This window comes from Penicillium concentricum (assembly GCF_028827145.1).
Source record: "Penicillium concentricum strain IBT 3081 chromosome Unknown utg000002l_segment0_segment0, whole genome shotgun sequence".
Classification (NCBI taxonomy): domain Eukaryota; kingdom Fungi; phylum Ascomycota; class Eurotiomycetes; order Eurotiales; family Aspergillaceae; genus Penicillium; species Penicillium concentricum.
In genome coordinates, this window is record NW_026622755.1 from 7934100 (window position 1) to 7958616 (window position 24517).

Consider the following 24517-nt stretch of genomic DNA (forward strand, 5'->3'; position numbering starts at 1 on the left):
CAGCCTCGACCTATATCTCATGAGATGACACAGCACCAGAATCCCATCACGCGCCATGCTCATCATTCTCTCTAGTCCCGACAAATCCTCCCTCCAGAATATCGATCAGATCATCCAGTTGCTTAATGCAAAGATCCGTATGCGGATGTTCCTCCAAATGCACATTCAGCTCATTCAAAAGCAACACCGTCGCGGCACCGGCCATATGTCCAGCCGTCATATCATCGATGCTATCACCAACCATGATCAAATTCTCACCATTAGCAAGACCCCATTCGCTGGCAATATGCAGAATGCCCGCGGGATCAGGCTTGGGCAGGAGATTGGGTGTGTCCCGTGTGATGATCGGTAGGAAGATATGACCGTCGAGATGGTTGTCAATCAGGTTTTGGACTGGTGCTCTGAGAGATGTTAGCACTGTGTGTATTATATAGCCGGGACGAATATGGTTATGTCCTGGTTGTGTTAATTGCTTGTATAACATACTCGAAGTTCCGGGTGCAGAGTGCCCGTCGCAAGCCCCGGGATTCAAGATAATCCATTAGGCGAACCAGGCCAGGCTGTGGCTGCTGGTCGGCCATGGCTCGGCGCTCTACAGCTTGCACTTTGGATACGGCTGTAGCTTGTTCGCCGGCGGGGAGTTCGCGGATATGCTGGAGAATGTCGATCGAGCGATCGATTCCTAGTGCTTCTCTATAGTGGGAGATTGGTTAGACGGGCTTCCATGGGTTGGATGTTGGATAGCTCATTATGCTTAGATTGTACCTCATTTCGCTGAACATGTGATGCTGTGGTAAACTGGTCAAGGTTAGCGAGGTTCGGTCAATACAAAGTTGATTTGATAACACGTTAGAATGCATGGTATCATTAGAATCAATAAACATGCTAGACAATAGAAGAGCAAGACAGAAAGGCTCGCATATAAGATCAAACTAGAAAAGCATAAAGGCCCCCACTCCAACTACCGCCCCAGGTTCCAAGCCGCACTAACCATCCTGTAACCTGGAACAGATCATCAAGCAAATGTCGAATCAATCCAAGAAACTCGCAGGCTATCCGCAGAGACATCTGGGCCCGACTCAAGGTATACTTCCCCGAATAGAAAAATATGTTTTTGCTTGAATCCCAAATTGATGCCTTGATCAACCTTTCCTGCCCACTTCCATACAACACCAATATGTATATATCAATTCTCCAGGGTGCATACAACAAGCCAGAATTCAATAGAGAAAAGGAAATGCAGCATACACTCTTATACAGTATCAGAAAAGAAAAATGACTCACCACAAAGTTCCATCCACATCAAACACAATCCCCTTCAAGAGAGGGGCAGTTGATGTCTCGGGAGAACCGAGAGGTGCGAACTTTCGCGGACGAAGATGTTTGCAGGCAATAGCAGACATGATGGAACGAGCAGCGTGTATGGACATTAGAGAGAGGAGGTTGAAGAGGTGGAGTTAGTCAAGTGGAGCCGCGGGAACGATCTATAACGTTCCAAGGTTCCCAAGGTTGGAAACCTTGGGTTCCGAGATAAGAACCGAGTTTATTCTTTTGATATTTGGACTTTCCAACGTTCTTTCCCTCTTTAAAGCTTCTTTCCTTCTTAAACAAGATGAACCTCGATATCTCCCCTCTCCTCTCTCCTCATACACCATGGATCAAAAACATTTCGCAACGGGAACATTCCCTATATCCCTCTCAAAAACAATATTCCTTATCCGTTTGCTCTCCTGGTTGCAACTTCTATACGCAATCTCCTACCTCGCGCAACCATTCTGGAACACACGGCGCGAGTTTCCACCCTTCAACACAGCCATCGATCGCACAGAAACAAGAATTATCAACACTCTTCTCGGCGCCGTTCCGCTCTCAGCTTATAGTTCTGCAACAGCAACAGAGCGCCAGTGGCATATTTCATCAGGGAATGGTCTCCTGAACCAAGATAACAACTACATTCGCACCACCCCTCGGCCCACACCCAACTTGCTAGCCAGCTCAACATGGCCACAGCAGGGGCATCAAGACTCAGATTCCTCATCAGAGCAAGGAAGTCCCACATCACCCCCGTGCACAGAACATCCCCGAGAAAACTCCCCCATCCACGAAACCCTGCGCAAAATCCGCTTCAGTACGCGAGGCAGCATCTCAAAGCTCGCTAACTCGGCAAAAGCCATCTTCCGTCAGCCATTGACCATCATCCCACGGAATCTGGACGGCTCACCTTCGGACGAGGAACGAGCGGAGCCAGAGCTAGTTCCAATCCTAGTGCGCACTTCGCAGCCTCGCTTCATCGAGAACGTGCCTTTCCCCGTGCCCATGTCTGCGTCTGCGCGTGTCGCAGATCACTTCAGTGACCCTGGACCGGCGAGCGGGATCCAGGTGCAGCAGCCGGTCCCGTTTGGTGCGACTATTGATGCGACGGTCGATTCTGAGACGGTGCAGATGAATCGTGCGCGCAAGTATTACTCGATCGAGAGTTATCCGGGGAAGTTCCCTGTTAGTGATGCGTTAGATTATAGCTCGCTTGCTACTGCTTATGCTGTTAGAGGGAGGGGGACTACCTCTGTTCGGCCTTTCTCGGATTATTAGGGCTTTATTTTGGTATGGGGCATTTTCATTGGTATGTCCCGTTTTTGGAGATGATATACCCATGGCGACGGTGGTTGTCGTTTGATTGAATTCTTCCAATTGGGTCTTTCTTGTTTGGTTTTTGGGACATGGCATCAGATTCAGCGTTGTACTTGGAGTTCTACATTCATTCATTACCAAAGATCACGTCAATTATTCTTGTCATTGAATGGGACTATTAATTTTCGCGGCATTGATTACTTTTGTAGGAACGGCGTCCACGCCTGCCCCGGGAAGCGATCGCACCCTGAATCACAGCGTGAGGTACCTAGGTAGTCACCTCGCCACCTTGACACATCTTTCTAACCATGCAGGAGTTTCTGTCGAGATGCAGGACGAATCACTGCTGACGGCCATGATCTAATTCCCTTCAAATTTACGTTAGGACCCTAGTTGTGTCATTTAGGAGATATCATAGTAATTTACACAGCTAGCCAGAGATGCTCAAGCAGCGCCTTAGCCGAAGTAGTTTAAAAAGTTGTGTAGATAGTGGTTTAGGGGGCGTATAGAATCTCTCCCCTAAAATGGGGATTTGAGCAGACATCAAACCGTAGATGTCTAGAGGCTACAAGACCTCGAAACTCAAACGTCCGCCACGCCTACTGTTCTGCAGTCGAACATGAGATGTGAATGCAGCTATAATGAGTTCATGGTTTGTTACTGGCCTTTGGTTTTAGATTTTATTCACTTGTTCTTTGCTTCTCGATATCCTACAAATTTAATTCGCTTTTACTTGAAGCTAAGGAAACTTCAGTTCCCTAGGTTCCTTCCCTACTACAATTGTAGCTTCTTCAATTGTAAGTACTTCAAATGTTCTCTACAATCTCTTCCTTCTCTTCTCTCTATTTATCCTCTTCATATCATATAAACCAAACCACACAGAATATGCCTCAGCGGCTGGCAATCAACTCTTATTGAAGCATCCGTTACCATCAATATCGCTAGAATCAATTCATATTCACACTGGCGGAAAAGCCGCCCTCTACGGCAAATCTTTCATGCCATCCTCCCTTCATCCTCCACCACATCTTTCATCGAGGGCCAACAATCCCGAATCAAGGACAAAATGAAATCGAGCTAGATGATGGGTTTACATAAATCCCTCCCCTATAGACGAGCTCGCCCGATCACGATCACGATCAATCCTTCGGGAATGGTCTGCTTGCACCAATTCGGACACACCGATCAACATATCAACACCCACAATATGCCCACGTGCTGAATGGAAGACTCCATCGAAGACATTGCCTCTGAGTCGCATTGATCATCGGCGAGAGAAACTCGTCTGAACGCAGCGGGCCTCTCGAGAGCCCCGAAATCGAAACTGGGTATCCGGAATCGCCCTTCGATCCTATCCCAAGGCTCCTCTTCAACAGAAGCTCATTCTCTTCTTCCCCTCAACATCGTCGGCTGTCGGCTGTCGAGTGGGGATTATGATTATTTCCTCTTCTGTCTACTAGTTCACGGACCCTAGACATTCGAAACGGCAATGGAAGACTTCCGCATATCCCTCTGAAAAGAGCAGATCCCGTCCATTCTCCGCCTTCGCGGAAAATGGGGAATATCAGGATGATCAGCGTATACACTTCAACGCAAGAAAGGGATCCAGATGCATGGGAAGGCATGAGGTGTCAAGGGCCTCAGTGCCTCATGTTGTTGAACTTGTGTCCCTTTACAATTACGAACTACCTACTAGTACATTAAGGCAGTATGAACTCAATCCAGCGAGATTCTATCTCTCCTTGACATCTACAAAAAGTAACACTCAGACCCAAAAGATCATTCCACACCTTGAAATTGGAATAAATTATGTCTCCCTCTGCACCACTATCTACACCACAACACAAAAGCTACAAGCAACAGGCTTAAACTCCAGCACGCTCACGCTCACTAGATGCACGAGAGCAACTGCAGCCGCATGCCCGAAAGCAAGACCATAAAAAAATAAGCAGAGAAACTTAGCGTAAAAGGAGCTAGGGACGCGAAGAGAAGACATAACTTCCCGCTCATCCCATGACCATTGACATAAACATGAAAGGCAGGAAATATTGTAGACATTTAAACACACACACACACACACACACACATTGCTCATAGGTTTGGGGATAAAGGAACTGGAACCGAAGTCCCAGTGAACGGTCATAACTGTCGTAAGGAGAAAAGGCAAAAGCGCTAGAGGGAAACGGAAATTGAAAACATCAACCCAGGGGTATCACGGTGCAAGTCTCAATATTGCTCATCTTCATAGTCGATTTGCGCGGGACTGCCTCGGTAGCGGGTTCGCTTGACGTTGCCTGGGCTGTAGGAGCCGGCAGAGGCGAGGGGACGCGGGCCAGTTGGCTTGCGTGTGGGGGGAGAGCGGATGGCAGAGCTCTGGAGAGGGTGAAGGTTAGCATTCAATCAATTGAAAGGGTAGGAAGGGACCTTTTAGAATACATACTCTGGAGACGACGCGGTCGCCGCTGTAAGCAGGTTCTTCGTCATCCGCCACTTTGGGTGGACGCTCGGGAATGAGAGGGCCTGCGTCCTTGACTTTAGGAGGACGGGGTGGGCCCGGTGTACGGTTTGCGCGGGAGCTGGTCTCCGAGTAGCCTGCGTCGGAGATCGGGGACAGACGCGTGGTACCGCTGACACCGCTGTTGCGGTTTTGGGGAGGGTTGACCGCGGGGAGGCTGGGGTTGGATTCCCATTGTTCTGAGCCAGTGGGAGAAATTGGGCCTCCGTAGACCTGGGCCTCGGTTTCGAGGCGGGACTGGTAGCGTCCGGTTGGGCCTTGTCGAGGCTGGGGGTGCTGCAGCTCGAGGCTACCGCGGTGGCCGCGGTACTTGGGCACCTCGGACACCTGGGAAGGCACTAATGGCGAAGGGGGTCTGTTCTCATCGTGCTCGTCATCCAGGGTGGAAGTGGATCGGATTCTGTCATCCCCCTGGGGATCATAATAGTCGCCTTTGTAGGGGCCTTGAGGTGCGAGATCGGATCCAGACCGAGACTCGTCCGAGGTTGGACGTTCTTTGCGGGAAGGCTGGATGCTGTTGCGAATGCCATCGCCCATGGAGGTGGCCGTGGACTTAGACCAGCGGGAGATCTTCGGGAAAATGGAAGAGCTGCTGGACTTGTGTTTGCGGGCCTTGGGGGTTGTCTCGGTGCTGCGAGCTGATGTGGCCACTGGCTTGCGTGGAGGCGTATCAAGCGGCAATGAGCCTGACCGCTCGTGACCAGGCCGCTCACGGACAGGGAGATGCGAGGTCATGAACTGGTCACCCTCGTCAAGCTCAAGGTCTTCGTCAACTTCGTGGACGGTGCTGACTCGCTGATCCGAATCTCTACGTTGTCCATTGGCTGGACGAGAAGAGCTAGATCCATAGGGAGAGCGGCTCGTCTCGACAGGTACTCCATTTGGACCGACATCGTCGTACCCACTTGGCTCCATGCTTCCCATTCTGGTGCCAGCGTGAGGGCTCAAGCCGTCTTGTCCAGATCGCAGGGCCTCAACCTCACCAAGCAGCTGCTCGAGCATGCCCTCAATCTTAGTTAAATCACTGCCCGACTTGAGACTCAATCCCTTCAGTGCACGCTTGAAGATGCTCTTTCGCTTGTCTTCCTCGTCAGCCGTGTTCAGCTGCCGATTCCGAGAAGCGCTGGGGGGCAATGGCCGAGGACCACCAAGCGCCTTGTGAGTTCGCTCATGTCCCCTATCGCTAGTGTCCATGATGAGATCATCTTGGTCGGCGATGAATCTCTTCATCTGCTCGAAGGAGGTGCGCATCTCAGCAGCACTTCGAACCAAAGTAACCAGGATCTCGGTATCTCTGGCATTCCGCTGGGCATCCCGAACAGTCAAATGATCCATGAGAGCCACAATATCCTGAGACTGAATTCTTTCGATACCTCGGCCGGTGGCACTGTCGTAGAGTGGCGAGCCAATTCCGTGAGAGTAGCCACTGAAATGGCGTTCATGACCAGACGCAAAAGGATCATCTGCCCCAGCAGGACTGTCAAAGCTACCCATTCCAGCGGCATCCACGCCCGCAAGACCTCGGCTAGCTTGCTTCGGGGTCCCGATGCTGGGAGACATGGGGTTGGCAGCCGAAACATAGCCTTCATCCTTGGCACCAGGAGGGGTACCAAACAATTGCCGGGGTTGGTTGTCGCCAGAGTGGGCAGAGTAGTCATCGCCACCAAAGATATTCTGGGCAGTCTGGTAGTATTCCGCATCAAGTCCTGTCTGCTGATCGGCATTGAGACCCTTAGATCCACCGATCTGTTTATCGTAATAGTGATCCGCTGGCGGAGACCTTGAATCATATCCCCAGTGATCTGCCTGAGCCACACCACCGATGGGGCCCTGTATGATGGACGGGTTGGTGTTGATTTCAGACTCCGATTCTTGGCTTTCAGCATCCGCAAGAGGACTCTCCATTCCACGCGGGACGTTGCTGTCCATCACAGCAGACTCATCCATGTCCTCAAAGGACTGGGTGACGCTCTGAGGGGGCGATGTGGCACCCATGCGCCGAGGGAACGAGGTCTCATCGGCATTGAAAGCATCCTGGCGTTGCTTCAAGGGGCTTCCACGGTAGACTTCGCTTCCTGACTTTTCGGGGCTTCGGCTGCCTGATCGTTGACCCAGATCAGTTTGCGAGCGGTTCGTGGATGAGATTTGAGATTCAAGGACAGATGGATCCATCAAGGAAGCGACTGCGGATTCGACGGCCATCGGGTGGATAAATTGGGGGTTAGCAGCAGCACCGGTTGCCACTTGGTGGCCTTCTTTGACTTTATCCATGAAATCAACATCGCTATCTCCATCCTCAACAGAGCGCCTGCTCTCCTCATCGTAGCCGTAGAAGCCATTGTCTTGGGAACCCTGGCGCGAATGTTCGTACCCGAGCCCAGGTGAGTCCTGGCTGTGCTGCTTGAAAAATCCACTCTGGCTATGTGAACTGGTGCCCTGGCGGGTGGACCTCGCAAGGTTTGTACTGGGGGCGGATGACAGAGAGTCAATGGAGAGTCGAGGTTCAATGTCACGTTTGCCGTCCACGAACTCGCCATGAGCCGAGTAATGGTCGTTGTGAGTCTCGGTATGATCACTTGCGATACTCTGAATGGGGCTCAGTCCGCGGCCGGTGGTCTCATGGTAATAGTCATCTTCCGTTTCGTGATGTCCGGGGTGAGCGGCGTCAAGAAGATTAGCTGCGGCTGCGGCCGCAATTTCCCAGTTGCCACCGTCGGTTCCAGGAGACTGGCTCTGGTGATGCAGGTCACGCTCCGATGCACTGTGCACCGAGATATTGTGATGTGACTGATTGCCATGACGCATTCCGAGCTCATAACGCGAGTCGACGGAATTTCTCGTAGGAGTGCGAGAAGCTGGCGACATGCCATGGCCCGGCGATCCGCGAGGAAGGTCGAAGTAGGAGGCCTGCTTTTCGGGAGTGGGACTCGCCGTTCGCTCAGAGAGCAACGAGTTCCTGGTCAACTCGGAGTCAATCTCGCTATGCATTGGCATTGGCGCAACATTGTGCTTCTGGAAAACAAGTTCCGTTTCGTTGTAGTTCATACTATCAGTGCTCTTGCGTGAGCCACTTTTCCGGGAGCCACTATTTCGGCGGTGCTCCTTTTTGCCGAGACTAGAGTTGGAGTCGTGGTGTTTCAAAGAAGCCGCTGTGAGAGCAGAACCGACTCGGGCAGCCGCATGAGCGTCGCGAAGACCCTTGCTCTTCTGTCTGCGGATCTTATCTTGTTCGGTGTAATCAGGTCGATTGGCCCATCTCACCGCCATATCGGAGCTTTCGCTGCTTTTACTTGATTTGCGCTCGTTGCTGATGTTGATGTTGCGTGGAGCCGACTCGGGAGAAAGAACAATGCCCTCGTCTTTGCTATTTTTGTTCAGAACAACTTTGGGCTTCATGACATCCGGCGCACTGGCGTGCTTGGAGAGGCGTCGACCCAGCTCATCTCTGGAGCTTGTGCCGGACGAATAAGATGTAGCCATGTCCCGATCAAATTTGTTGCTGTTGGTCATGACCTTTTGGTCTTTCTTGAGCTCCTTCAGCTCCGGTAGGATCAATCTCCTGATGGCATCTTCAACCGTCTCGAGTAATTTTGGGTTGTTGATAGAGGACTTGGATGCACCGGACCGAATTGAGTACTGATCAGACTTGCGGTTTGAAGAGACTCCAGAAGTGCTGAGAAGACTAGATTCGGGACTGATGATATCCTCTTCCGCATACTTGTGCTTTCGGCGGCGGGATGTTTTTGTGTCGGCTTCGAGGTAATCCTTGCCACCCTTGCTTTTTTGTTTGCCGCTTGAAGCCTCTTGCGGTGATCCAGTGAGCTTTTCTGCCACGCGATGTGCAATTCGTTCCTTACTCAAACTGCGACTTCTTTGTCGGTGAGGGGTCTTGAGCAACCCTTTATCTTCACGGGGTGATCCACGCTCCATACTCTGGCTGCGTTTCCGCCTGGGACCCGCCGACGAAGCGTTGATCATGCTCTCCGGAGGCATGGATGAAACTTCCGAAGCCATGTATCGGGTGTCTTGTGATAGGGAAGACATCTCGCTATCCTGTCCGCGGTTCACAAATTCGATTTCTACCGGCTCGCGACGTGAGGAATGATGACCCTCCTCCTCGGCTGAAATTGAACCAATGCTCTGGTCATCCGTTGCGCCCGAGTCCAATTGCTTTTGTTTTGATGGCGAAGGTAGGGATATCCGGTGGGTATATGACGGCTTGCGAATGCCGCTTCTGCTTACGCTTCCGCTTGATTCGGTGATTTGAAAGTGGTCTTTTTTGTTTTTGGACTTTCTAGCTGACGATGGTGTAACACGTACTCGCACGCTGGGACGAGAGACAATGCCGCTTGAGCCTTTGCCGCCCTCGAAATACTCGATGAGTAAAGAGGTATGAGAGTCGTGTTGAGATCGGGACACTTTCTCGTCGCGGTCCCGCTGTCGCCGAGTGGAGACAGTAACGGGGCTACCGTCGTCTGGGATAGAGTACGACGTTTTGTCTGTGCGGCGAGAAATGTCAGTTGCCAGATCTGTGCCCGTTGTGCTGTCCCCCGTATCGATGATGGATTCTGTGGGGGCGGGAAGGATCGGTCTGCGGGTGTTGACCCCCATGATGGAGAGGCGTCCTTCAGCCCAATCGCATGCTCCGTGTTCGATGTGGTAGGGGAGTGGTTGGGGGGGTCACTGTTGTTTCGTACTTGTTGGCACGATAGTGGGGGACAAATTAAAGGAACTCAAGAGATTCCCGAGAATTATTTTAGGAGTTGAGAGCGTACCAGCGCGGACCACGGAACAGTGGGGAATTAAGAATGTGGGATTAGGAAGGAGAGAGAGAGGGAAAAGCAACGGTGAGTGTGTTGTCGTTCGCCGATCCCCTCACATGAAAATGTGATGAGAGGAAAAGGGGAAAGAATTTCAAGATCTCTAAGAATGAAAGATGTAGGAGGATATAGCGAATATCAGCAAATATCAGCCGGTACCCGAGTAATTAAGATCGTTGCCCAGCCTCCAAAAAAATAATTGAAGAGGCTGGATGTGTTGGCGATGTACATCCCAGGTTCCAAGCCGCGCGGGCCACCATACAAATAGTACTCAATAACTACAAAAGGTAAAAACATTGTTCTGTAAACAAACGGAACCTTGGGATCCATTCGGGATCGCCTTTTGGTTCCTTGGTTCATTTCCTCTTTACTTTATTTGACATTTTTATATTTCCTCCGGGGTCTTCAATCCCAACTTAGATCTTCACCCTTTCCAAGAAAACTCATCTTATAAACGCTACTCTGTATAACCTCTTCGTGGCTGGGGTAATCTTGGCAAATCCTCCAAGTTCAACTTTCCAACAAACTTCGGAATATCCGTCACACACGAACACACACGGTCCACCTGCAGTTCTCCGTGGGACCCGCAAAAGACAAGAAGAACCGGAGCAAGCACATCGTCGCCCAGACGACACGGAGGAGATTGAGTGATTGGCCCCAGCGTCTGCCAACTCATCACACTCGTGTGCTCGGGCTGACAACCTAACCAACCTCTCCATGTTAGAATCATTAGGAATATTGGAATTGATGAAATGGTTGGCCTATCCCCCGGATACAAAATACAGTGACAATATTTCCCAACTTTTGGCCCCAAATTCACTATCCCGGATCTCAACTTATGACTGGACAGAACTATACACGCAGCGCTTGCAAGGGGGCGCAAGCAATTCCCATCGAGACTACTTATGCAGCTGGGGGATTGTGGACTTGCAGCATCTCGTACATTAGTGGCAATTAAGCTGATTGACTCTGTCATTGGCAAACGATCGCCGGGCTGCAATACTGTGTAAGATTAGCATCTTCCAATTGGATCGGTTCGGCGGGTATTGGGAGCCTTGTAGAATTCTTTGCATGTAGGTACCAATATATACTTCTGTAAGGATACTCTCGCGTGAATTTTCATTATTGTATCTCTTCTGTGGTGCTCCTGTCCTTGCTTGAAGTCAAACCCCTTCCACGTGGAAAAAGTCCGAAGCCCACATGGCTCGATGAAGGCTTGCTGTGGCATTCTGTGGTGGCATTCCGCGAGCGAAGGAATCAGCCTTAAGCTAATCACACATCAGACGTTGCATGATTGGCCTCTAGACATATGGAACTGACCAAACAGATCCCGGGTTGGCTACCTACAACATAGGCTGAACGTATGCTTGTATGCTGGTCGTATTTACAGTATGTCCACAGACCATTGACCCAGGCGCAAGGAGGTGTAAACAAGATCCATACAAAGAGCAAGATGCATTCGACTATCCCACTACTAGCCATACGAGGATTCAACTCGAATAGCTTCTCTCTTATGATTACAGGAATAAGGGGACAAAATTGAAACCCAAATAGATATATCCACATTGCTGAACTCCAATGTCCCTAAAATAAAAATGCAGAGACAATCGATCGCTTTTGATGTTCATACAGATTGTTCTCAGTCATTGTGCTTCCGCTTGAACTTCAGTCCAGCACCAGCACCGTGCTTAGGCTGGCTACCGTATGTGCGGCGTCCTTGCTGTTCCTGCTTCTTATCGCGGCTGAGGCTGGAGCCCAGCTGGATGTCAATGCGAGGCGGGGCATTGAAACCGAAGCCCTTGGCAACCTTGACGAGGTCAAGCTTGTTCACGTCGAACACAGTGCGAAGAGAGTGCGAGGCATATGCTTGGAGATAAGAACGGTAACCATCCTTGGCAGACTGTACAATTGTGTTAGTATACGAGCAACGCAGAGTAAATGGGAGGGTGGGAAAGATAGCTTACCTTGTTGAGGTAGTAGTTCTGGCCGATGAGCTTCTCCAGCTGAGACTGCACATTGACAATCTTGGAGGCCGGGAACTCGAACTCCACGACGGGCACACGCGCCTCCTTGAGGTGCTTCAAGAAACCAACCTCGGAAGGCTGGAGGAACATCAGACTGCGACCCTTGCCTTCGGCACCACGGGCGGTACGTCCGACACGGTGAATGTAGTCACGAGGATCATCAGGAGGATCGAACTGGATAATCCAATCGACAGCGGGGATCTGGAATTTGAGTCAGTTATGGAATAAACGTGGTAATGCGGGTTAGGGAACATACATCCAAGCCACGAGCAGCAACATCAGTACAGATCAAGGTACCTTGTTTGGCATTGCAGAACTCGAAGAAAGTATTGGTGCGCTTCTGCTGCTTCTGCTTTCCGTGCAGCTCAAGAACGGGGAGATCGATGTAGTTCAAAAGCTCGGCATGGTACTTGACACAGTTGCAGCTGGAGAAGAAGACAATAATCTTCTTCTTAAGATTACGCTTGAGGAATGAGAAGAGAAGCAAGAAACGCTTGTCTGCCTCACAAACCACGTAGCCTTGTTCCAGACCCGCCACCGTGCTGTGCTCCTTGCTGTGGTCGACGTTAATGTAAAGAGGTCCGGGGCGCAGGGATATCCGGGCCAAATCCTCGACCTTGGTGGTCTGTGTGGCGGAGAAAAGCATAGTCTGACGTTCTTCTTTGGGCAGAATTCTGACGATCTGGCGCATCTCATCTTCGAAACCGACTTCGAGAATTCGGTCTGCCTCGTCAATGACCAAGGTCTTCAGGTTCTTGAAGATAAATCCTTGGGTGTTTTGGAGGTGATCCAACAAGCGACCGGGTGTGGCAATGAGCAGGTTAACACCCTTCATCAGCTTCTCGGCCTCAGCGCGACGGTTGGCACCTCCGATAACGATACCGTATGTCTGCGAGTGGTGGGCCATGAGTTCACGGGCGACTCCGAAGATCTGCAGTGCCAGTTCGCGGGTAGGGGACACGACGAGAACACCAGTACCGTTTCTGGGCTTGAAGCGCAGGGCGTGCAGCATCTCAATCGCGGGGAGCAGGAAGGCCAGGGTCTTTCCAGAACCAGTCTTTGCAGCACCGAGAACATCACGTCCGGCAAGCAAAGGAGGAACGGTACGCTGTTGAATCTCAGTCATGGTTGTGAAGCCCATGTCCTCGATACCCTTCATGGTTTTCTCGGAAAGGTTGAGCTCAGTGAACTTTTGCAGCTTGCCCTCAGTCTGGGGCAAACGGACATCCTCCATAGTAGGAAGATCCGTACCATTCACAGCCTCAATGTCTGCTTCGGCATCACTGCCCTCCTCCGCATCCACCTCCTCGACATCTTCAACGGCCTCGGAGTCGTCGGAGCTTTCTTCCTCGGGACTCGGTGAAGGTGAAGGGCTGACTCTGCGCTTCTTGGTAGCCTTCTCAGCTGAAGCCTTCGGGGTCGAAGCAACACTCTTTTTCGGGGTCATTGCAGGGCTGGATTTGGCTTCCACGGGCTTGGCGATATCGCTCTCTGTTTTCGAGCCGTGCTTTCTCTTGCGCTTGTTGATGGACTTTGCGGTGTCCACGGGGCCAGGCATTTTGTTGATTAGTCCTTCGACAGTGTAGTATTTAACACTGGAACAAATCAATCAATGTTTTGTTTCGTATCACCTGGACCTTGTATTTTGCAGGTCTAGATTATTGATCTCTGCGGGCGGAAATCATTCTGCTACTTTTTTTTTCTGATCGGTAAAATATGGCAGAACTCCACATCACGTGTTGATAGACTCGATCAGTTGGTGCCTTGGTGCCTTGGTGCCTTGGATATAAGGCGGGTATTATTGACCTGTGACCTCCTCACGAGGTTGGCCATCTGTGATTTTGATCATTACTTGGATATACGGATTAATAGCTTCGAAATCAAGATCACATTTGTTTCAAGTATGCGGTTTGTGGTCCCCATATTTTAGACATTATCAGTCCTTTTCACACACGAGAAGAAACGATGCCGAGCAGGATACTCATCTGGTGGGTTCCTGGTTTACCCAGGGGAACAAGGTCGGAATATTAATACGAAGGCTGTGCAAGCGCCGCTATCTTGGCCTTGAGTTAGGCAGCTAAGATATTGCAGTATGTATGACAAGTGTTTAGTGACTGCTCAGTTGCCGCGTACATATTTGTCTCCTGCCAAGGGCTGGGCTCCTTTGTCTTTGTCCAGAGGCACTGGTACTTGATATGTTTACAGAGTACTTCAATAAATAAATTGCATTGACTGAGATCGGGTGTCCCAGCCATGCCAGGTTTATATTCTTCGATGGGAGTCTATGTGACAGTGACCACCTAGGTTGATAGTCAGGTGCACGCTTAGAAGCACTGGAGAGATAAACCCGGGGGTATCCCTTGCAAATTGAATCAGAAAACCGACAAGTACACCATATAAAATTGCAAATAAAGTGATCTAAGTACTCCGCATACATATCTTCAACAATCCAATTGCAGCGAAGGCAGAGATTTTTGGCCAATGACATGTAATGGTTGAGCAGCCAATCAGACAAAACCAGTGGATCCAAAAATACAACATAGCCAGACCATGGCTCTCAGGTACCACATCTGACAGTTAGAAATTCAAGCTAATACTGGGTCGTACAGAAGAGATCATGTTTACATATGAAACAATTTTTATAATGTTGTAATGTTGTAATAGTATGTAGAATATGCCGAGGAAAGACGTCATGACGCGCACATCCGAATACGTGATCATCCTGATCCTTTTCTGGTGATCAGGGGGTGGCAGTAACACACTAAGCTAAATAAATCCATAAAGGGGGGCATATTGGTTGACACAATCATACCAAGCTCACTAATGGTCCATGCATATTGAGGTTCCTTTATTTCTGAAACATGTTTGATCCGAGACGATGAAGATGATGGGTCGTTGCCAAACGAGGCTGTGCAATGCATGCATGCTAATGTCAGTTGATTGGCATACTATGTCGATCCTTATAGCATGCCGATACAGCCTGTTAAGGTTATTTTCTTTTGGATATTCTCAAAAGAGATAGAGAAGCGCATATTATATCATTTTTATTATCATTGGAAGTCGTCCTAGATCTATAAATGGAAAAATAGAGTCTAATGATCTTCTCGGCTCTAGAATCCGGGTAGTAGACTAAGCAGAATAATCTCTGCGATGGAGTCCGTAGCTCTCACTAGTATAATATTAGTGCTCGGGAAGGTTTACCCCCGGATCTAAAACCATCAAAAACATGAAAAAGAAGACAAAGATATCAGCCAAGACTCCTTGGCTTTTCTTCCATTTTAGTGTTTATCTCCTGCCGCTTCTTGCTCACAGTAAAACTGAGCACACCTCTGGGCATCACCGACTGTTCACTGAGCTTCACCTGATCATGCCTGACTCACTAAACACCTAGATTTAACACATGTACACTCACAGTTCATTTAGTAAAAGCACAAATTATTTTTCACAGCCATTGTCGAGATCAGTCAGATCGCCCACAATGCTTCACCGACCCAAAGGAGGATGATACTCTGTTTCTTGCATATATTCCCTTCTCGATGACTAAATCGCTCGCCGATTGCTCACTCGCCAATTGTCGTAAAATCTATTACTCCAAGCTTAAAGAGATTGATCGACTTGGTCCAGGCGTTGATCTCTCAATATACATATGAAGATGAAGCCGGAGTCCCTCAAAAGGTTGCCTTCAAATTCAACGTTGCACAAAAGCCTAGCAGTCTCCAGATGGCCTGGAATGAACTTAACATTCTCAAGGCTATGCCGCCACATCCCAATATAGTACCAATTGATGGGATTGTCCTCGAAGACGTGGAGTTTCGGGTGATTGGATTCACAATAAAGTACAACCCAGATGGAAATCTCGCTAATCTAACTAATCTAAGAGTGCCTTTCCGATTTGAGTGGCTGCAGCAGCTTACCGAACTCGTGGGTTTCCTAAACCTCTAATTAGGAATCATGTATTAAGATATTGCACCCCGGAATCTGCTTATCGATCATGGTAAACAGAAGATCCTTCTCTTTGACTTCGATTGGGCTTTATCCGGAATGGAACGTTTGGTGGATAACTGAGATGATGTGACTGACGTCGTATTCACACTATACGAGATCATCACAAACGACACGAGTCATCCCTGCTGGGATCGAAATATGGAGATGGTGCAGAGCATCTCAGAGTGGCCTTGCAACCGGGAACTAGACTCTGGCGTATCGACATTCCGTAAATTTCTGAATGAATGGGTAACAAGGCGAGAGGGGGGCAGGGACCGATATCTCAATGCACCCAAGCGGCTTACATGGCCGGACCTACCAACCCCACCCGACTATAGTGTGCCTTTCGAGCTAGGCAAAACCCGGGATGGAGAGCCATATATGAGAACAGGCGTGCGATCTCGACGCACTGCATTGAAGCTGGGACAAAATTGCTTTCGTTGGGAGAGGCCACCTCAGAGCAGGTTGTTAAAAAAGGCCGAAAATGATGAAGTAGCCAATGTATGAAAGACCATTTTTCGATCATTCAATCAAAAAACAAATTTTGTAGGCTGCGTCTTGTTTAATTCTTCCTTTTAGCATCAAAGCCATTATTAGAGTGAACCATGCCTGCTAATATCCAGGATGAAATACCTATTGTAGTCAATAAATCCATGGTTATAGTCACGTGCCAGCAACAGACTGAGATTTACCCCCTGATTCAGAAGCGCCCTAATAAAAGCGGCAGCTAAGATGGGGCCCCACTAGAAGAACTTCGGAGTACAGAGTATCCGTAGGCAGCGCTTTATATGGGTGGACCTAAAAGGTAAACTAAATTTGATTTGAAGGCAGACGAGATACTCAACGAAGTTGCATGTTTCGTCCGTAACGGCCCACTATATGCGGCACACTCCACAGCTGGGGGCAACAGTTCCTTTGGTTCGGTGTACTTAATATTGGCATATCCGAATTTTGTCTCTGCTAATAATAATCAGGGCTAAGGACCCGCTGATTCCGCCACGATCAACCGCTTTCGGCAGGGGAGGCGTATGAAAAGAAAAAAAAAAAAAGAGAAAAGAGGTTTTGGAGAACAAAGCAAATACTCCGATGAATAGAGTGAATGACATGAATAAAGGGAAGAAAGTAGTGAAACATATGATATAACCCTGGAGGCGCGGCATTCTGTATATTGAAGGGGGGGGAAAGTGCCAATGGGTCGCTATACGGAACTAACCCAAACATCAATACAGCACAATACAACACAATACAGCACTCTGATTGGCTCCAAGTTAGCCGCCCCTGTCTATTTACAATACATGACCACATACCTTGCCAGGTGCGCATGAATGGCGATGGTCACTGTCCAGTGTCTCTCCCACGGACCCTTGTCGACTCGTCCCTGGTCCCTGAGACGACTTCTTTTCACCCTCATTCTCTCATTGTCTTTCTTTTTCTTCTTCTGATTCTAGGCTTCTGGTCCACTTAAAACCACTTTCTCCTTCCAAGCCTATTACTCCTTTACTCCTTTTTCGGCCATACTGCGTATCGCCCGTCCACTCACTCTCGACATTTCGCTTTCGACTCGATCCTTACTCTCATTCAGGCTCTGGAATACTCTCGTTTTATCTACAATCCAGCAAATTCAGCTTTCGATTCCATAATCCCCCCTTACGACTACTTTTACGTTCCGCTATATTCAATGCCCCAGTGAAAAGGCACACACCTTGACTCAACCCTGACTTTCCTCCGACAATTTGCGCCAAAAACACACACACCAACTGTCCGAGGAGACATTAGGAAATAGTTCAGCCCCACTGTGATCAAAAAGCATCCGACCTCAGCAATTTCCGCATCCGGCGGCTGGTAACGTGGTATTCTGGAGTGCCACTGACACGATAGCCGTCAGATCACTTCCCCCGCCCTGATCTACCACTGGGAAAACCTAGTGCTTCGCAAACTCTTCGTGATATCGAATATACACCAACATGCGGTTAATATCGCTTCTCACCTGCTTCGTCGCCTTTCTGGCGCCGCTAGCCTCTGCCGTTCAGCTCCTTGAATCCAATGCACTCAGTGTTTGCATGGAAAGTAGCAACTTCACGGCAACATATTTCAGTGTCACCTTCTACCCGGCAAACAACTCCCTCGTGGTCGGTTTCGATGGCGTCTCGTACATCGAGGGTAAGGTTGTTGCAGAGATTACCCTTACCGCATATGGCTTCGAGGCATACAAGAACACGCTTAATCCTTGTAAAATCGAGGGCTTCGGCATGTGCCCCATGGCCGCTGGACCTATAGATTTGGGACCGCTTTCTCTCGATCTGCCCTCGGGCACTTCAGCGAGCGTTCCTGGTATTACCTATACTGTGCCTGATCTTGATGCAAATGTACGGATTGTCATCAAGACCGCCGACACTCTTGAGAAGATTGCTTGTGTCGAGGCCTCGCTTTCCAACGGCAAGACCGTTAATCAAGCCGGAGTCTCGTGGACAACTGCTGTCATCTCCGGACTAGGTCTCGCTGCATCCGCCATTACCTCCGGACTAGGTCATTCCAACACCGCGGCTCACGTCGCGGCAAACGCGCTCTCTCTTTTCGGTTTCATGCAGTCACAAGCAATTATTGGCATGACCTCCATTCATATGCCCCCCATCGTGGAAGCTTGGACTCAAAACTTCCAATGGAGCATGGGTATCATTCGCGTGGGATTCATCCAGAAGATTGCTACCTGGTACCAGCGGGCAACCGGTGGAACTCCGTCAACAATCCTGTCACAGCTTGGGGATACTTCCGTCGAAGTTCTCAAGCGCCGCAAGCGTGACTTCGCTGACCCAGCAATGGACCTCTTGAAGAGAGCCACAAAACCAATGATAGTTAAACGGGCAACCGGTATGGTCAAGAGATCCGAGAACAGCCAGAAACTTCTTGTCATTCGAGGAATTGATCGTGTTGGTTTCCGTGCGAACATGGAGGAGACCAACATTTTCCTCACTGGCCTGATTTTCTTTGCGGTCTTCACCTGCGTTGTCGTCCTCATCGTTGCAGCCTTCAAGGGAGTTACTGAGTTACTTGTCAAACATGGCAAAATGAAGAGCGACCGGTTCCAGGACTTCCGCAATGGATGGAAGATCGTTCTGCGTGGTATCTTGTTCCGACTGACTCTCATTGGTTTCCCCCAAATGTCTGTTCTTTGCCTCTGGGAGTTCACCCAGCGTGACTCGGCGGCCGAGGTCGTTTTGGCAGCGGTTATGCTCCTTTCTATGCTCGTCTCTCTTGGGTGGGCCTCTCAGAAGGTCATTCGGTTGGCAAAGCGTTCAGTCACCATGCACAAGAACCCGGCATATATCCTTTACTCTGATCCGTCTTGTCTGAACAAGTGGGGCTTTTTGTATGTGCAGTACCGAGCAACATCATACTACTTCGTCGTTCCATTCCTCGTGTACACCTTGATCAAGGGCATGTTCATCGGTCTAAGCCAGCCTGCGCCAATCGTTCAGGCAGTGTCTTTGGTGATCCTCGAGCTAGCTATGTTGGTCGCTGTCTGCATTCTCCGTCCTTGGATGGATAAGAAGACTAACGTCTTCAACATCTCCATTGCCGTGATCAATTTCCTTAACGCCATCTTCGTGCTCGTTTTCTCAGATGTGTTCGACCCCCCCGGATTGATGATCGGTGTCATGGGTGTCATCTTCTTCGTTTACAACTGCATCTTCGCTTTCGTCCTTTTGATTCTGGTTCTGATCGCCTCAGTCTATGCCGTGGTGTCTAAGGACCCCGATACTCGTTATCAGCCTATGCGTGATGATCGTGGCTCGTTCATCAAGTCCCAAACCCAGCTTACCACTGAATTGGATGCCCTGGGTGCTACAGCGCGCGGTGATATGAAGCCTGGGCAATATAATAACAACAACAACCCATTCGACGATGATACTGGTTCTATCTCCAGTGGAAATGGTGCTACCGTCGGCCGCCAAATGGAATCAACCTACCCACCACATTCTGCCGCCCAAGCGCCTCGATCACCCGTTGACCCATCTGTGCCACTGTTCCCCAGTAATGCGCCAGGTCATCATGCTCCCCCTGGATACGACCAGTTCGGTCGGTCCCCTTCACCCGCCGGAAGGAGCTTTGATAACAACGCTCCTATTGGCCAATCTGCTTTGTCGGCGGCAACCTATCGAACCCAGAACAGTACCAGTCCCTGGCAACGGGGCGCTGGCTATGACCATTAAAAAAGGCCTGTGGACTCTGATTTTGTCGCTTCTGAGATGAAGATATGTGATTTTGTTTTAGCGCGGGATATGGTCTATGATTTTGCCAATCGCCATTCCTCTGGGTTCGGGGTTCTTTTTATTTTTTTGCTTCTGCACAAGTCTGCAGCATCCTCGTCGCTTCAGATAAATTTCTTTTCTTAATTCACTCCATTTGTTAATGGTGTGACCCTTTTGTCATCTATCCCTTCCTTTTTTACTTCTCCTCGCTTCGTCTTTTCTCTTTTTCTCTCCCTGGTCTAAGACCTTTTGTGGTCGACCTGTATTTCCCTTGTTTTTACTTCCGTTCGGCGTTCTTTGATGCATTCTGGATATGGTGATCGGCCTTGGGTTTCTCTTTTCTTTTTGTTGGCTTTGCAGTATATCTGCTGCCGATGAAATATATTTCCAATTTCTCCCGGTTTCAGCATTACTCACCCTATATACCAGTATTCTGGCAGGTAGTCCTAGTGTAAATACTAATGCAATGTCTACACCTATTGATGCGGATGTCGATGTCGTGATATACATCTCCAACTCCCATGGCCTTAGATCTCTCGTAAATAATTCAATTCCATGAACTGGCCCAGAGCCCCAAGAGACCATCTTGTACGAAACACAACGTACGAAAAGAAAGAGACATAAAAAAAGAAACCGCTATTTTACACTAACAGTAAAGAGCAAAAAGAACCATGAGAGATGTCACGCCGACGGCACCACACATCCCCACAGAAAAAAATAAAGGTATCAGAAACAAACCATTTACGAACCCCAAGATCGTCATCATGATCACCACTGTTGATCCATCCTACCAGAATGCCCACCTCCGGGGGGAGGAGGATATCCCTCTAAGCCACGGGGGCCAGTAGGAATGGGCGACGGACCACCAGGCCCCATACCGGGCTGACCCATACCGGGCTGGCCATGCATAGGCATAGGCGGGAAGCCCGCGCCTGGCGGGGGGATGGGGAAGTTGGGGAAGCCTCCTGGGGGTGGGATCGGCAGGTTTGCGCCTTGGGGCATGTTGGGGAGGGGAGGGGGAAACCGCCTGTTGGCGGGGTTCCGGCGTTGGAGAAGGGCGGTGGGAAGGGCAGACCGTGGGCTCCTGGGGCTGGGTGGAACGGATATTGGTTAGCTTGGTATTGTCCTGGGTAGGGCTTGGATCCTCGTCTGTGGTTTCTGTTCTTGCGGGGTGGGGTTGGAACTGGGTAGAACATACGAGGTAGCATGCCTGGGGCGCCGGGTGCGCCTGGTGGAGGGATTCCGAAGGGGGGAGGGGGCATGCCTGGCATGCCTGGGTGTCCTGGCGGTGTTAGCTTTGGTTTGAGTTGGGTTTCGGGGGTGTATGGGAGGGTCGTACCCGGGAATCCGAAGGGAGGCGGGAAAGCGCCGGGGGGCATCATGTTGGGGGCTTGTTGGCCCTCTGCGGCGTAGGAGGAGGTGATGGAGTCGATGACGGACTGCGCCTTTTCTTGGCCAATCTCTGCACCGGGGTTATATGGTTAGCTATCATTCAGCTGTTGGGTTTGGCGTGGCTTGCTGCGCCATCGGCTAGACGTACGTTGGTAGTAGTCCACCACGTTTCTCAGGTGGTTTCGGCCGGAGTTATGCGCCTTGCGCACGCTCATCGAGTCGTGCGTCAGATAGACATCGCAGTAGTCACCTATAGGTTGAAGTGAGGGGTTAGCAATCTGTCGACTGATGTAGGCTCAAGAGGCCGCAGTCAATAGGCATAACATCGTGTCGCATTGTGCCCGGAATAGGCTGTGACACAGCTTGGTCTTTCTAGACTTGGATTTGGAGCAAAACCTACAAAAGAGTGCATGGGGAGTTAGCTTTTAGTTGCAAAGATATAGACCAGGGGGACTTATATTTGGGCATCTTGCCGGTTTCTGCAGCAAGTACCTTGCTGTCGTCGCGCGAAAGAGGAAAATTCCCTTCCGGGATTGGTTTCGTTCAGGAGGCGGGGATCTTGGCTAGCAAGGATTTCCCTGATTTGCAATGTCGTGGTTTCGGCTGAAGCTCGGAAGTGAAGCCTTGGTGACGCAGATAAGAGAGAAATTGAAGTAGCAGGACCGGCAAGTCGTTTCGGAGCTCGATGGCGAGAGTTGAACAGGCGGTCGGTAGTGGCAGAATAGTGTCTTATCGCGTCCGTTCTCTATAACAAAGACAGCACCTCTCTTGCTAAAAGAGTGAATTCTTGTGATTGAAATAATGATGTCGATTCTAGCTTGCTATTATAATTTATCCCGACAATTTCACATTAGCAGCACAAATCGAAGCAGGCACTTATTTCACCCAAAAGCATACGATATCCATCGACTCATTAATACATACAAGAGTAGTCAGCTGCATACATGTATGCGGCCTCCTATCTTCGACGATCTAAGACTTTAGCAATTGACTTATTTGGCTCAAGATGATATTGGGATGTTGTATGTAAGATAAGACTTCGACGTTCTTTTTGGATGTCTTTCATATGTCTTTTTATGTGTCTTTCATTTATATATTTATTTTGTTATGGTCAGATGGAAAGTAATAGTGATGCTAGGAATGAAAATATAATAATAGGAATAATAATACAGAGTAGGCATGTCGGGGTTATCACTCCATGACAATATATAGAAGCGGTAAAAAGCATAAACCGTACGGAGGGCTTTCTCTACATCTAACCTGAGCTAGGATAAGTGAAAATAGCATTGAACTTATTTCGAATTGATTAAAATCCCAGAGCAATCTTCAACCTAGAATAACATGAGCTTAAACCACCATTCCCATGAGCCGATTTACATATCCCACTTGCTTGCAACAGTCGGAGACAAGACGCCATTGACAACTCCACCCTGCGCTCTCATATTTAGAGTCTGCTCACCCTCTTCACGCTCAATCTCAAGTTTCCCGTCCTCCGCGCTCCGAGCGAATGCCACGATCATTTGAAGTAGGCTGGCAAACTTGCCCAAAGCCGGTTGCTGGATCTCCTCCCACTGCTTTACATCGTCTCGCACGTCCTGAACCTGAATATGCCTGAATCGACCAGATGTGTGATGGGCGAGAACGAAGTTGGGAGTCTGCGAAACCCACAGCCGGGGCAATTCTTCCTCGAGGGTGTTATGCCTCTTTTTGTTGAGAGATCGAGTCTTCAGGTCAAAGATTGCACACTGTGGGATACGTCGGCCTCTCCTTGCGATCTCGAGCTGCTTGGGTGCGGTTTCTGTAGTGACTGGGGGATGACATATAATCCTCACTTTTTCCATGGACGACAAAGCTTCCTCTAAGTTATCGTCCCCCGGGGAAACAGGATCTTGCTTGGTTTCCTCGTTATCCGGGACCAGGTCGGGCAAAAACCCATCCGCCTCAAAACGTATCAAGCACTGCATGCCAGCAAACTCATACTGCATCACCCGCTGATGGGACTCGGATCCGCCCACGCTTGCACCCCACGTGGTGTATGCTTCTGGGAAAGTATGTCCATACCCGTAGATATCGGGAATCATTTCGGTGGGCGAGTTCTCCCTTCTGATAAAGAAGACTGTATTGCCGAGTACTTCAACAAGCATCCTGAAGGGCTTATCGTGCCCAAGTACAAAGCGTAGTAGATTGCCCATTGTACTGTTGCACGCAATGATGTCCACACTAGTCACGGGGAACTCAGGTTTGTCTGTCAGTATTGCTTGCACCATTGGCTCCAGAGGGTATGTGGGATATTGCGCGGCATTTCGATCGCGATAGTATCCACCCTTGTCTTGTGGAAGCGTGGGAGGATTGGATTCGGACAGAGGTGTCCACTTTGGTGGTTCACCTTGTAGAAACGTGTTAGTCAACATCAACATATATCTTGTGGATAGTGTCTTATTCTCATGAGGCATCTACCTGGAATGCTTATCTTCCTTTCCCAGCCAAGCCAGTTGTAGGATGTCAGATATTTACTGTTCGTGATTCGAGATTTGGTATCATCCTGATCTGCTGGAGTTTCCAGTTCATTGTGATGAACTGTGACGATGACATCTCCTAGTGGAGGTGCTGATGAACTGATCTGGGAAGCGCGCCCCCCTCGTCCTCTCGATTGTCCTCGTCCTCGTCCTCTTCCTCTTCCTCTTCCCCACGAAAACATAGTGTAGACTCTTGTGGTGGTCAGAAAGTACTAACAAAGTTAGCAATGCAGCAGATAGACAGAAGAAAAATAGAAAGGGTGGGAGAAAGTCTTGAGTGCCTTCGCGTTTGCTACCAAGGAAAGACCACAAGGCCACTCAAAAGGCCATTGAAAAGACCACTACTGTGATGCCACGAATTATTTTACAGGGATATAGACCCCTGTCG

At 49.5% G+C, this 24517-nt stretch overlaps 6 protein-coding genes across 6 annotated transcripts; 2 read left to right on the forward strand and 4 right to left on the reverse strand.

Moving 5' to 3' along the window:
• Positions 1-46: 46 nt before the first annotated feature.
• Positions 47-1430, reverse strand: N7517_006740 (putative haloacid dehalogenase-like hydrolase; the record flags this gene model as incomplete). Its single annotated transcript, XM_056724470.1, has 4 exons — positions 47-401; positions 487-693; positions 766-798; positions 1285-1430. 4 exons carry the CDS (start codon positions 1428-1430, stop codon positions 47-49), a joined length of 741 nt encoding a protein of 246 aa, XP_056580720.1.
• Positions 1431-1653: 223 nt separating this feature from the next.
• On the forward strand, positions 1654-2589 carry N7517_006741 (uncharacterized protein; the record flags this gene model as incomplete). The annotated part of the gene is made up of 1 exon (XM_056724471.1): positions 1654-2589. The coding sequence occupies one exon, from the start codon at positions 1654-1656 to the stop codon at positions 2587-2589; it is 936 nt and encodes a 311-aa protein (XP_056580721.1).
• Positions 2590-4854: 2265 nt separating this feature from the next.
• N7517_006742 (uncharacterized protein) lies at positions 4855-9754 on the reverse strand (the record flags this gene model as incomplete). Its single annotated transcript, XM_056724472.1, has 2 exons — positions 4855-5001; positions 5069-9754. 2 exons carry the CDS (start codon positions 9752-9754, stop codon positions 4855-4857), a joined length of 4833 nt encoding a protein of 1610 aa, XP_056580722.1.
• A 1848-nt stretch (positions 9755-11602) lies between these two features.
• has1 (ATP-dependent RNA helicase HAS1) lies at positions 11603-13545 on the reverse strand (the record flags this gene model as incomplete). Its single annotated transcript, XM_056724473.1, has 3 exons — positions 11603-11863; positions 11928-12188; positions 12244-13545. The coding sequence occupies 3 exons, from the start codon at positions 13543-13545 to the stop codon at positions 11603-11605; spliced, it is 1824 nt and encodes a 607-aa protein (XP_056580723.1).
• A 4390-nt stretch (positions 13546-17935) lies between these two features.
• Positions 17936-20182, forward strand: N7517_006744 (transient receptor potential ion channel family protein; the record flags this gene model as incomplete). Its single annotated transcript, XM_056724474.1, has 1 exon — positions 17936-20182. The coding sequence occupies one exon, from the start codon at positions 17936-17938 to the stop codon at positions 20180-20182; it is 2247 nt and encodes a 748-aa protein (XP_056580724.1).
• Positions 20183-21048: 866 nt separating this feature from the next.
• On the reverse strand, positions 21049-24311 carry N7517_006745 (putative U1 snRNP complex component Yhc1; the record flags this gene model as incomplete). Its single annotated transcript, XM_056724475.1, has 4 exons — positions 21049-21683; positions 21762-21863; positions 23073-23999; positions 24071-24311. The coding sequence occupies 4 exons, from the start codon at positions 24309-24311 to the stop codon at positions 21049-21051; spliced, it is 1905 nt and encodes a 634-aa protein (XP_056580725.1).
• Positions 24312-24517: the final 206 nt, after the last annotated feature.